Raw genomic sequence first — 12019 nt, forward strand, 5'->3', positions numbered from 1 at the left:
GGCCCTTCAAGCTCTTGATTTTTATATATATGCAAATGAAACCTTAGTTAATTCCTTGTTAGCATTCTCATGTTGTACCTGTCTTTTTCTTGTTTCTGTAGGAGTTTTACTGAACTTAGCTTCTTTCCTAATGTCTCCTTTTCTTACAAAGCAAACTTAGTTACTATCTTACCATCTCTTCCCTAAGGTAGCTTTTTGTGTTAGCCCTACCCAACTCAGATTGGCACTTTGTCCTCTGACCGTCTTGATGTTTATCCTATTCTACTTCACTATATGGTTTATGTCAACTTCTTATGATTCCAACTATAAGTAAAATATTAAGTTTTAAAAATATTCAGAACTAATCCACAGCTTCTCAAACCATCCAGATATTAAAGTATTAAAAGTGTGTTCTGAGAATGTTCTGCCTGCCAGTGTACTCCTTAGGTTCTATGTTCCGTCTTCAGGTTTCCTCTGAAAGGTTTCAGGAGCTCACATTGTAATGCACCTCTCCCTCTCCGGTGCACTTGGACCAAGGTACCGCTCAAGTCCATACGGCCATAGCTTCCGTGGCTGCACAGCCCCTCCCTTGCTGAGTATTATTCTTGAAGCAGTGCTTCTACTCTTACCTGGTGTTGGTTGTTGGTCCCTTCTTTCATTTGTTACTGTCTTTATTGTTAAATTCAAGTCTAGTAGATAGAGAGTGTCTCTGGAGGCTCTCTGATAACTTGCCTTGCGTTCAAAATAGACACCTCTCTCACATGTCCTATCTAACTTGTCTTTTAGGAGAAAAACAGTAATTATTTTTTAAAAATCTTAAGTCAAATAAGATTTAAAACCAGTAAATTGGCTGCCATTAGCCATGGAGAGTACAGAAAACCAGAAGAGGCTTTGTTGGTTGAAATAGTATTTATGTAGTAAGTACTAGTAGCAAATCAATCTTGTGTGTTTTCCTACTTCTAGGTTACAGTTCAACAAACATGGTGTGTTGCGGGTAGAAGGCTTCTTAACACCAAACAAGTACGACAGTGAAGCCATTGGCTTGTGGCTGCCTTTGACCAAGAATGTTGTGGGGACTGATTTGGACACAGCAAAGTACATCCTGGCCAATATTGGAGACCACTTCTGTCAGATGGTCATTTCTGAGAAGGAAGCTATGTCAACTATTGAGCCACACAGTAAGAGCATCTCTTCGGGGATAGGATGTTTGACTCCAGCTTGATTTTTGTTTCTTCGTGATACCTAAGTTCCAGTTGCTCTGATCTCATTTCCACCAGCAGTCTAGGTGAATGGTATTGTGAGTTTAGTTACAGTTTTCCTTTTGCCACAGGTTTTTTCTGAGCTGTTTAGTCTCTGGATTTGTTGTGCGACAATTGTCAAAGGAAGAATATTTCTTTCTTTGTTGTTTTGAAAGGTCAGTGTGAGGTATTAAAATGGCATTTGCACAGCCACACCAGATATGTAAACTCACCGCAAGGGAATGAGACTTCAGATTGGTTACAGACAAAAGATTCTTAATCCATAATACATTTTAAAAACAGTAAGAGTGGATAGGCATTTCCTTAGCCTGAGTTCCACTGTGCAGGGCTGGGTCTCATGGATACCTGGGTGAGAGAGTGGAGCCAGGTCAGATGGATACAGTTCTTCCCATATCACGTTTTGAAGGGACAGCAGCAGCTGCTAGCTCCCCTATGACTATGCCCTCTACTCTTAAAGAGCGCTCCTTTACTAGTGTTCAGTCTAGTGTGCTACAGGAGTCAGTGTTGGCATCATATAAGAGCTGAACCTCCTTTGTGTCTCCTCAAGATAGAGTGCCTGGAAGAATAACACTTTTCTTCCTCTCTGCGTGGTCTGGGGACATCAACCCAAAAGCATCATGGGACTCATGGCTTACAGGTCTCATAATTTTGATGCATATGTAAATTTGATAGACACGGTAGTGTCTATCATTTTGGATTTTGAATAACCATGTTTGAATGACAGTGTCTGTCCATTCAGAATTTTGCTTATACTTGCCATAAACAAACTGAAGCATGAAATACTGTTGTTACATGTGGGTCCTCTTATTTCTTTTTCAGGGCTTTACAAAAGGTTTATAGATTTTTATTATATGTGTATGAGTGGTTTTGCTTCCACATATGTAAATGAACTGCATCTATTCCTGATGCTCATGGGGGCTAAGAGAGTGTACCAGATCCGCTGAACTGTAGTTATAGTTATAAGCCATCATGTAGGTGCTGGGAACTGAACTAAGGTCCTCTACAAGAGCAGAAAGTGCTCTTAACTGATGAGCCTTCTCTCCAGGCATATCTATTTCTTAGATTTAAGCAATAGAATCCAGAAGTGGGCCTGGGGATCAAAAACTCCTGGGGCTGCTGGAGTTATTCTGAGGGGAGGGTCAGCTTTAGAATTACTCTTCTGTCTGCGTGTTCACAAGTCAGAGGCCTTATTAAACTCTTTTCTCTGTACTCTGGATAGGATAAGTTTCTCATGTGCATGATGGGCTCCTTATACAGGTGCGGGTAAAAGTACTGCAAGTACAGAACCTTCTTACATGACTGCACTTGTGACAGCCTGCATCTGATTGCAGTTCATAGACACATGAATGAAACAAATGTTGCTTCCCTCCTGATTCTTCAGACCCCATTAGGTTTTTTGTTTATGTATATTTTTTATTTATATATATTATTTATCTGTATTTTATGTGCATTGGTGTTCTGTCTGCACGTATGTCTGTGTGAGGGTGTCAGATCTTGGAGTTATAGACAGTTGTGAGCTGCTACTTTAGGTTTTAAGTAAGTAATGATTTTTTTTTCTGCCCATATTGAAAAAAAGCACAGGGAATTGTCTTTTAAGAGTACAATTAAAGAATTTTCTCTTTGAATCCCTTTCTTTCTTGCTTTCGTGATCATTCTCTTCCTCTTTCTTATGTAACAAGCTGGTTGCATTAGAGAAGGAAATGAAATACCATGAATGATGTGGAAAGATAGCACCCTACCTAGAGGCTTCCTCGCAAGCCTGATAGTAAGAGCAGGTGTCCACCATTAGACTGAACAGGCATGCTGGGGGATTCAGGAGAGCTTTATGGGCTGTAGCGTCTGTCATGAAGTTAACAGTTCAAATGGGAACTCTGGGCACATAGTGAACTTATACCCCCACCTGTTTAATTTCGGAAACCTTCTTACCTCAAAACTAAATGACTTAATTGATTTTTGCAGGACAGGTTGCTTGGAAGCGAGCTGTCAAAGGTGTTAGAGAAATGTGTGATGTGTGTGACACAACTATTTTCAACCTTCACTGGGTGTGCCCTCGGTGTGGGTTTGGAGTGTGTGTGGATTGCTACCGGATGAAGAGGATGAATTGCCAACAGGGTGAGTGACAGAATTGAGTCTCCTCCAGCCCCTGATACACTGGACTTAAGTCCTTTGTTGGTTTGCAGTTGATGGGTTTCTGAAGCACTGGGGCTCTGAGGTTTATGGTAAACAGCGCAAGTCTGTTTGCAGGTGCTGCCTACAAGACTTTCTCCTGGATAAGGTGTGTGAAGAGCCAGATACATGAGCCTGAAAACCTGATGCCCACACAGATCATCCCCGGCAAAGGTATTTTCTGTGAGGCAGGGATACCCCCACACACATATACACGTCTTGGGTACCTTACAAGGGCTTTAGTTTGGTTTTACTAGATGTAGTATGATTGCCTGCTAACTTTTAGTGTTATTCTGAAAATTCTCAAGAAACATGTTAAATAAAGTCCCTGTACTTTTTAAGGTCTCAGGGACAGCTTTGTAGAAGGAAACAAAGTGTGCATTTGAGAAAGGCAGGATGGATGGACCTTGATGCTGCTGAGAAAAGCATTTTTTTAAAAAAATATTTATTTATTTATTTATTTATTATGTATATAATGTTCTGTCTGTGTGTATGCCTGCAGGCCAGAAGAGGGCACCAGAGGTTGTGAGCCACCATGTGGTTGCTGGGAATTGAACTCAGGACCTTTGGAAGAGCAGCCAATGCTCTTAACCTCTGAGCCATCTCTCCAGCTCCCTGAGAAAAGCATTTTTACGGGAAAGTCATTTTCTACTCTGTTGAGGGTGAACGTGCACAGTGCCCGTTTTAAGCTGCTCACCTCTGTCCTCTGTTTTAGCTCTCTACGATGTTGGAGACATTGTGCATTCTATTAGAGCAAAATGGGGTATAAAGGCCAATTGTCCCTGCTCCAACAGGCAGTTCAAGCTCTTCTCAAAGCCAGCCTTGAAGGAAGACCTGAAACAGGTATTGCTGCTAATGCTTAGTGCACTGTCCTTGTGGTTTTGTCTGTTTCTCAGTTAACCTAAGGTTTCTGCCACTGTGTTTGAAAGGAACATAAAGCCAGCAGTTAGTTTGGGAAGAGGTTTCATTCCTCCCTGTGACAATTCAGCATCCCGTTCTCATTCTCCATATTACCTGTGCACTTTATCGGTGACTTCTTAGTCTTTTTACATTTTTGTTCCTTGAAAAGTGAAAATAGAAGGTTTAACTTTTTAATTTCTATATTTTACCTATACAGTATTAGAAGAGTTAAAGGAATTCTTGAAAATGAGCCCTACTATGCCCAGTCCTTGATCTCACGTGCCTCTTCCTGGTGGTGTTAACATCACACCTATTCCCGAGCTGCTTTCCAGCCCTTACCCAGTAGCTGCCACTGTACCCTGTGCTCTGGAATCACGATACTGCCTTCAATAAACAGTTTTACAGAATGCTTAGAAATGGCTGAGAAAGCTGTGGTGCTTGGTGACAGAACTAAACTTGAGTTCTTTTTGTTTTAAGACAAGGTCTCTCTAGTCCTGTCCGGTCTAGAAATGGGTATATAGACCGGGCTGGCCACAAACTGACAGAGATCACCTGCTCTGCCTCCCTAGTGCTGAATTTAAAGACTTAGTGAACTTGAATTCTTTCCTGCCATTTGTCACTTTGGCACATATGCGTCAGCTTGCTTACCAGGTCTTAACAGTAAGAACACAGTGGTAGAAAGCCCTGGTGACCAGATAGCACTGAAGCACCTAACAGAGAAGAAGGGCCAGGACCACCACGGGAATCGGAATAGTCTCCGTTTTCCTTTCTGATTATTTGTGTAAACTCATTGCACCCAAGTAACAGAGTGAGTGTGCATTCTTTCTAGTTGTTGGTGTCGTGGTTTTCTGAAGAGCAGTTCATCACATTTAAAGCTTGAGTCAACAGAGAATCCCCTCTCTGTGCAGACTTCTGAGCCCCCTGCTTTCACCACCCACCTCATTTGTTGATTGCACATATTTTCAGTGCCTGCTCTGGGTTCTTGCTGAGTTCCCCGGAGGAACAGGCATAGATCAATCATTGTAAAACCACTTGATATATGGGGCCCTGGGAATATGTGCAAGACTTCTGGTGAGTGAGTGAGTGAGTGAGGCAGTACCTTAGTACGTTTGTTACCATAGTTTGTGTTTTCATTAGTAATACTTAAAAGCTAAAAATGAAAATCTCTGTCTTATCCTTACTGTTCTGTGTTATTACCAGAAAATTGCTACAGTCATGATAGCTGGGGCTATTAGGTGACTTTGTGTTAGCTGTGTGTCTCTTACTGGCAGGCTGCTAGGGACAAAGGTATAAGAAAGGAAGATGTCAATCTTTAGCTTACACCTAATTCTGCCTTTACACTTACAGACATCCTTACCTGGAGAAAAACCAACTCTTGGAACCATGCTTCAGCAAAGTTCCCCTGTGTTGGAGCCAGCGACTGTGGGTGGGGAAACAGCCTCCAAGACAGCCAGCAGCATGAAGCCTGCCTGCACCGCAAACACATCGCCTTTAAACTGGTTGGCCGACCTTACCAGTGGGAACGTCAACAAGGAAAACAAGGGTGAGCATTTCCTACCTTTTGGAGCACTTGAGTACCTTCACAGAGAAACTGAGCAGCTAAAATTGCTGTGAGCCGGACTAGGAGTGTTACAGCATGGAAAGTGTTCTCTGCTGTCATCCAGGTACATGGCATCATCCCGGGAAGGGAGCTTTACTCCAGGGAACTTAAGTTGAAATCATTTTGGCAAGAGTGGAGTGGTGCTGAGACTTCGTCACAACTATTGACATAGCTCTCACTTGTACAGTGCATTCTGGTTAGTTTCCCCTTGTTCTTCTAGCTCCTCCTACCTGACAGTCCTGTTCTTTCCTACAAATTTCTTTCAGTGACTTTTTGTTTTGTGTCTTACAGAATTTAACTAGGGCTACTTTTCTAAATCATGGGCTTGAAACTAGCCACTAAAACCTGGCCAGCTCTCTAGTGTGTGCTCAGCTGGGCACCGTGTGTCCCTCTCTCCTAGAATCTTTAGTTCACAGTGAGTGGCAGGGTCCTATTAACTGCCCCATCTCATCCATAGCTACTTGTTGGGTGGCCTGATCTGTGTGGCCAGTGCCAGTAGTAGATGTGATTCACAGTCGTGGCTGTGTGTTTTTAGATGGCATTTCCTAGGCACTCCCTGTTTTCTGGTTCTTATATTCTTTATGCTTTTTATTCCTTTCGTGTTTCCTGAGCCTCAAGTGATTGTTCACTTGCTGTCTGTCTTGTCTTAGTCTCAGTGTGCTGTCTCAGAATGGCTCGACCTAAATACAAAGATGTGGACTTTGGAATCAGATAAAATTAGACAAGAATTTACGTAATTTTGCTTTCTGGTCAGGGAAAAATTGCAAGTGAGTTTTTCATGCAGACATTAAAATTTTTCTGAATCAGGTTTGATACCATAAACAGAGGATCTGTATGACTGACCGTACTCAGATATGTACCTATAATTGAATATCTAAAAGTAGAGAAGATAGTCGTGTGATGAGATGTAAAAAAACAAGTGTAACACCTGTAAATTTTATGAAACTGAAATTAAGACTAGAAGAGAACATCCTTAAGGGTTTTCCCAGCAAAAATGCTGATACCAAGCATTATAAATGATTTTGGGGGGTGGGGTGGGGGGAAATGTCTCCCTATGCTATCCAGTTTGATCTTCCATTCCTAAGCTTAGTTGATTCTTCTGCATCAGCCTCCTCAGTAGGTAGGACACGGGTGGATACACTACAACTGTCTTGACTTTGAAGTTGTTTTAAGAGGTTCTTTGTACTTGGGAATAAGATGAAGGTTCTTATTGTTTTAAGCACTGTATTAGGAGTCCTGACCAGTGTGATAACACCATATACAATAATATTTTTAAAATACCATTTGTGATGTTGGAGAGATGGCTTGGGAGTTCAGAGTGCTTGCTGCTTGCTCTTCCAGATGACCTGGGTTCAATTCCTAGCATCCACATATACTCAAAACGGTGTAATTTCCGTTTCAGCATATCCAGCACCTTTTTCTAGCCTTCACAGGGATCAGAGCAGTCAAAAGACCCACCTCCATAAAATAAAAGTTAAAACACATATAATTTTCTGGTTTCTCCTGGGTTGTTGATACTGTTTTTAATTCTTAACTAACACACAGTTTTATCCTTGTAGATTTTTTTTTTAATTTGGTTTTAGGAGAGGAAGCTGCACCCTGAAGTCATTCTGCTGGTATTAGAGACTAACAGGGAGTTTGCCTTGAATGCACACCTGAATGTTTTGTTTTTATTTTAGAAAAACAGCCAACTATGCCAGTTTTAAAGAATGAAATCAAATGCCTTCCACCCCTGCCCCCTCTGAACAAGTCCAGCACTGTCCTCCACACTTTTAACAGCACAATTTTGACACCAGTGAGCAACAATAATTCTGGTTTCCTTCGAAATCTCTTGAATTCCTCCACAGGAAAGGTATGTGCTTGTTTTATTGTTTGTACGCGTTTGAAGTTGAGTAGAAGAGATTTGAGTAGAAGGCATTTGTCACTGCTGGGCTTCACAGCTCCCAGGGTGGGTGGGCACTTGACTCCAGCTACTCTTTGTTGTTTTGTTTTCATTTTCTTAAACCCAATTGTGTGAGTTGAGGACTTGCCTCTTTGTCTGGGTTCTGATTTGGTCTCTTGTGGATATGTGATATGTGCTCATTGTACCATTATTGAGATGAGTTTTCAACAGTAGAGAATAGCATATTTCAGATTTGTGTTTTATATTAAATTCAGACAGAAAATGGACTCAAAAACACACCCAAAATCCTTGATGACATCTTTGCCTCTTTGGTGCAAAACAAGACTTCTTCTGACTTATCCAAGAGGCCTCAAGGACTGACGATCAAGCCCAGCATTCTTGGCTTTGACACTCCTCACTACTGGCTCTGTGATAACCGCCTGCTGTGCTTGCAAGATCCCAACAATAAGAGCAACTGGAATGTGTTTAGGGAGTGCTGGAAACAAGGGCAGGTAATACTGGCCCTCTCCCTCTCATGTTCTTTAGCAGACTTCTGCTAATCCCATCCCTGTCCTCACTTCCCTCCTGGGTGGTTTTTATTTTCTCTCTTGTTCTTGTATTTATTTGGGGTGGATGGAATTAGGACTGGGTGTGGCTGTTTCTTACTTTGTATAAACTGACTCAGCTGCACTCTGCCCACTCAGAATTTGGTTGCTTTTAGCCAGCTATTTGTTGGGTTTGATGAGAGAGACAGGCCTGAGTGACCTTATGTTGTCAATCTCAGCAGTGCACGTGCAAGTGACTAAGACGCTGTTGGGACTGGAGGGATTTGACAAAATGCAGTTTGAAAAGAAAGTCCCATCCTGCTTTCATGGATTAAAACCTATGCTGGAGCTGGGAGATGAGTCAGTGGTTAAGAGCTGCTGGGTTTGCAGAGGGCCCGATTTGCTTCCCAGAACCCATGTTTTACTTGCAACTGCCTGTGTCATCATCTTCTAGCCTCCAAGTATACCTAAACACAGATGGCAAGACATACACAGAGGCTCACAGGTATCCATTTAAATAAAAAGGCAGTTCTGCATGGGATACAACCATATAATGTTAGCTTGGAATTGGTGTGTCATTTTCTGATGGGGCCTGTTGTCAAGGCCAACACTGTTGTCCTTGCTCTTGCATTGTGGTTGATCCAGTCACTGTGATCCAACACTGGCTCACTGCCTTGAGGGTAACACTTTTTGGCCTAAATATCATATTCATACACACCAAGCCTGGTTGTGCCTTGGGGGGCATCAGAAAAGTGATCCTTTCCCCTAACAGCATAATAGTTCAGGATTATTACGTACCCTGAGAGCAAAGCAGGAGGGTAATGAGGCTCCAGCCTCTATTGAAACTAGAGAACTTAGCTGTCATTACTGCAGCTGAGAGTGAGGACAAGCTGCTCAAAGGGGCAGACTTAATCTCTTCCTCTTTCCTTTAGCCAGTGATGGTGTCGGGAGTACACCATAAATTAAACACTGAACTCTGGAAACCCGAGTCCTTCAGGAAAGAGTTTGGTGAGCAAGAAGTGGACCTAGTCAATTGTAGGACCAATGAAATCATCACGGGAGCCACAGTAGGAGACTTCTGGGATGGATTTGAAGATGTTCCAAGTATGTATTAAAGGTCTTTGAAGGAGGTTGAGGATGTGTAAAGAGGGGATGCAGGATAGCAGGAGCGAAGGATTCAGGACTTCACAATTAGCTGTATCTTTATTCGCTTTGTTTTTACAAAGTTTCTGCATTTGAACTGATGTGTTGGCCTGATACTGGTGGTCCTACTAGTGTGAGAGCAGTTCTGATTACAGCTGCTCTGTATAGTCCAGAAGATGGGGCAGAGAGGACACTAATGGCCTTCTTGTCCCTGGACCAAAAGGAGGTGGTCTCAACCTCTTTCTGAGTAAAATACGCTCTTTCTGTTTCATGCTGACTTTAGGATCCAGGGTTCTGATGGTGTGGGAAGGTGGTGGGCAGTACTCACAACACTGCAGAAGCAAAACCAGGGTTCCAGGAACAAGTTTTGTGGGTCAAAAACAGGAAGCCAGTAGACCTTAATTAGCAGCCCTTATTTTGCTATATCCACAGTACAGCTTTTTTTTGAGAGGGGGGGGCAGGGGGTGGAGGGCGTCTAGACAGGGTCTCTCTCTGTGTAGCTTTTGACTGTCTTGGAACTTGCTCTGTAGACCAGGCTGGTCTTGAACTCACGGAGGTCTGCCTGCCTCTGTCCCAGTGCTGAGATTAAAGGTGTGTGCCCCTACCTACCACCTGGCCAACTTTATTTCTTGATGCCATAAAAATAGTTAGCAATTGGTGGGAAGGAGAGAGCAGAGTTGTACAGATAAAATACTTTATTTCCAATATTAAGGTATAAACTAACCTGCCGTTTTTTGTTTCTGAATTATGAATAACAATTCTTTTATTCTGATTAATCTCAAGATCGTTTGAAAAACGAAAAAGAAAAAGAACCGATGGTATTAAAACTAAAGGACTGGCCACCAGGAGAAGACTTCAGAGATATGATGCCTTCCAGGTATGTCTTCAGGTGTGGCTGAGCTAACTCTGTCCTTCACACTCTCTGGTAGTGGGAAGGTAGTTTTTAAGAGGTGGAAGACAGCTTCCTGGGTTTGTTCTGATTTTTTTTTACATTGTGTCCAAACCCTTTTTATGTATGCTTATTTTTAGATGACATGGAAAGGGTAATGACTTTAGTACTGGCTAATGGGTGGTCTGCATGTTTAATACGGAAGTGCCCTAAAGGCCTACAAACTGGTTTTCAGGCACCCTGGGATTACACACTAGAGCTCGCTCACTAACCACTAAAATGTGAATTGGTAGATCCAAAGGAGCCTTGTGACTAAGGAGTAAAGTGTCACCCAAGTGCTAGCTCCCCTCAACAAGTACATATCATCTGTAGTGCCTACAACATTCCAGATCATTTGACACATCAGTGTGCCACAGGAAAGATGACTGTGACCGCTGTAGTTCTAAACACCAGGGCTAGCCATCTCCCCCAGATGTGTCCTTTTTTGTGAAGAGGGGACCAAAGAAGTCCTAGAGTACTAGAGTAGAAAAGGAACCTTGCTTTGAAAAATTCTTGGTTTCTTGTTCTAGATTTGATGATCTGATGGCCAACATTCCACTGCCCGAGTACACCAGGCGAGATGGCAAACTGAACCTGGCCTCTAGACTGCCAAACTACTTTGTACGGCCAGACCTGGGCCCTAAGATGTACAATGCTTATGGTAAGAAGGAAATAGTAATTGAGCATAATGGTAATAAAACAAGGTGTTTGTAAAAATGCTTAGAGAACAGATGGACATTCTCTCTCTCTCTCAGTCACACGTATATGAATTTGCTTTTCACAGCTGCAGTTTTAAGGCAGATTGCAATTTGATATTTTTCTGTCCTCAACATCTAACTTTAATTGCAGAAATTTCCCATTGTGTGGTCATTTCAGTCTTGGTGGAGATCTAGGTCAGTTTTGCTAGCCTTTTTAACTCTCAGTGTTTTTAACATTTGCTACTTAAGTGCAGTATTTCCTACTAAATTCTGTTACGTGTGTGTCTGCTTTGCACACACCATGACACTGTAGAAGTATGTGAGAAGGTTTCAAGATCAGGTTGGTTGAAGTATTTTAGCAGCAGATAGATGTGTTTCTCCCAGACACCAGTAGGTGGCAGTGTCTGTAAAAGCTTTCCTTAGGGAAAAACAGACTCCTTAGGATTTGGAGGGACAGGTTGTTGTGTAATCCTGGTTCCATCGAGCTGAGGCTGCCTTTGTGAGGAGTCAAGTTGTTTCAGTATGGTAGCCCATGACTGGAAAGGCTATGTCAACAGGAGTTAGTTTATTTTGTTGCAACCCTTACTTTTACCCAGTATTGCACAGCTCAAAATAGCCGGCAGTCCCCAGCTACCATTCTCTTTGGACACTTTTCCTCCAGCTCTACCCTAAGTCTCTTGTCCCTAGTCACTATCTTTGAGGTCTATGCTTATCATTCTCTTGTATTTTAAATAATTCTATAAAATATATTTCTGGAGCTAGAGAATTGACTCCGTGGTTAGGAGTGTTTGCTGCTGCCCTCCCAGAGGGGGATCAGTTCCCAGCACCTATGTCATTAACCCACACTGCCTATAACTCCAGCTCCAGAGGACCTTTTGACCTCTGACCTCTGTGGGTACATGCACACATGTGACATACA

General features: G+C 42.4%; 1 protein-coding gene across 3 annotated transcripts in view; it reads left to right on the forward strand.

The window, feature by feature from the left end:
- The window catches only part of Kdm3a (lysine demethylase 3A), a 43135-nt gene that overhangs the window by 26834 nt on the left and 4282 nt on the right, over window positions 1-12019 (forward strand). For all 3 annotated transcript variants that reach the window (XM_048430597.3, XM_048430740.3, XM_048430663.3), the window contains exons 12-21: window positions 943-1157; window positions 3198-3350; window positions 3483-3578; window positions 4120-4247; window positions 5652-5847; window positions 7584-7756; window positions 8062-8298; window positions 9264-9435; window positions 10258-10351; window positions 10933-11063. In XM_048430597.3, coding sequence (XP_048286554.2) covers window positions 943-1157; window positions 3198-3350; window positions 3483-3578; window positions 4120-4247; window positions 5652-5847; window positions 7584-7756; window positions 8062-8298; window positions 9264-9435; window positions 10258-10351; window positions 10933-11063 — 1595 coding nt within the window. The remainder of the gene's footprint in view (window positions 1-942; window positions 1158-3197; window positions 3351-3482; window positions 3579-4119; window positions 4248-5651; window positions 5848-7583; window positions 7757-8061; window positions 8299-9263; window positions 9436-10257; window positions 10352-10932; window positions 11064-12019) is intronic.

This window comes from Myodes glareolus, chromosome 6, assembly GCF_982192425.1.
Source record: "Myodes glareolus chromosome 6, mMyoGla1.1, whole genome shotgun sequence".
NCBI lineage: Eukaryota > Metazoa > Chordata > Mammalia > Rodentia > Cricetidae > Myodes > Myodes glareolus.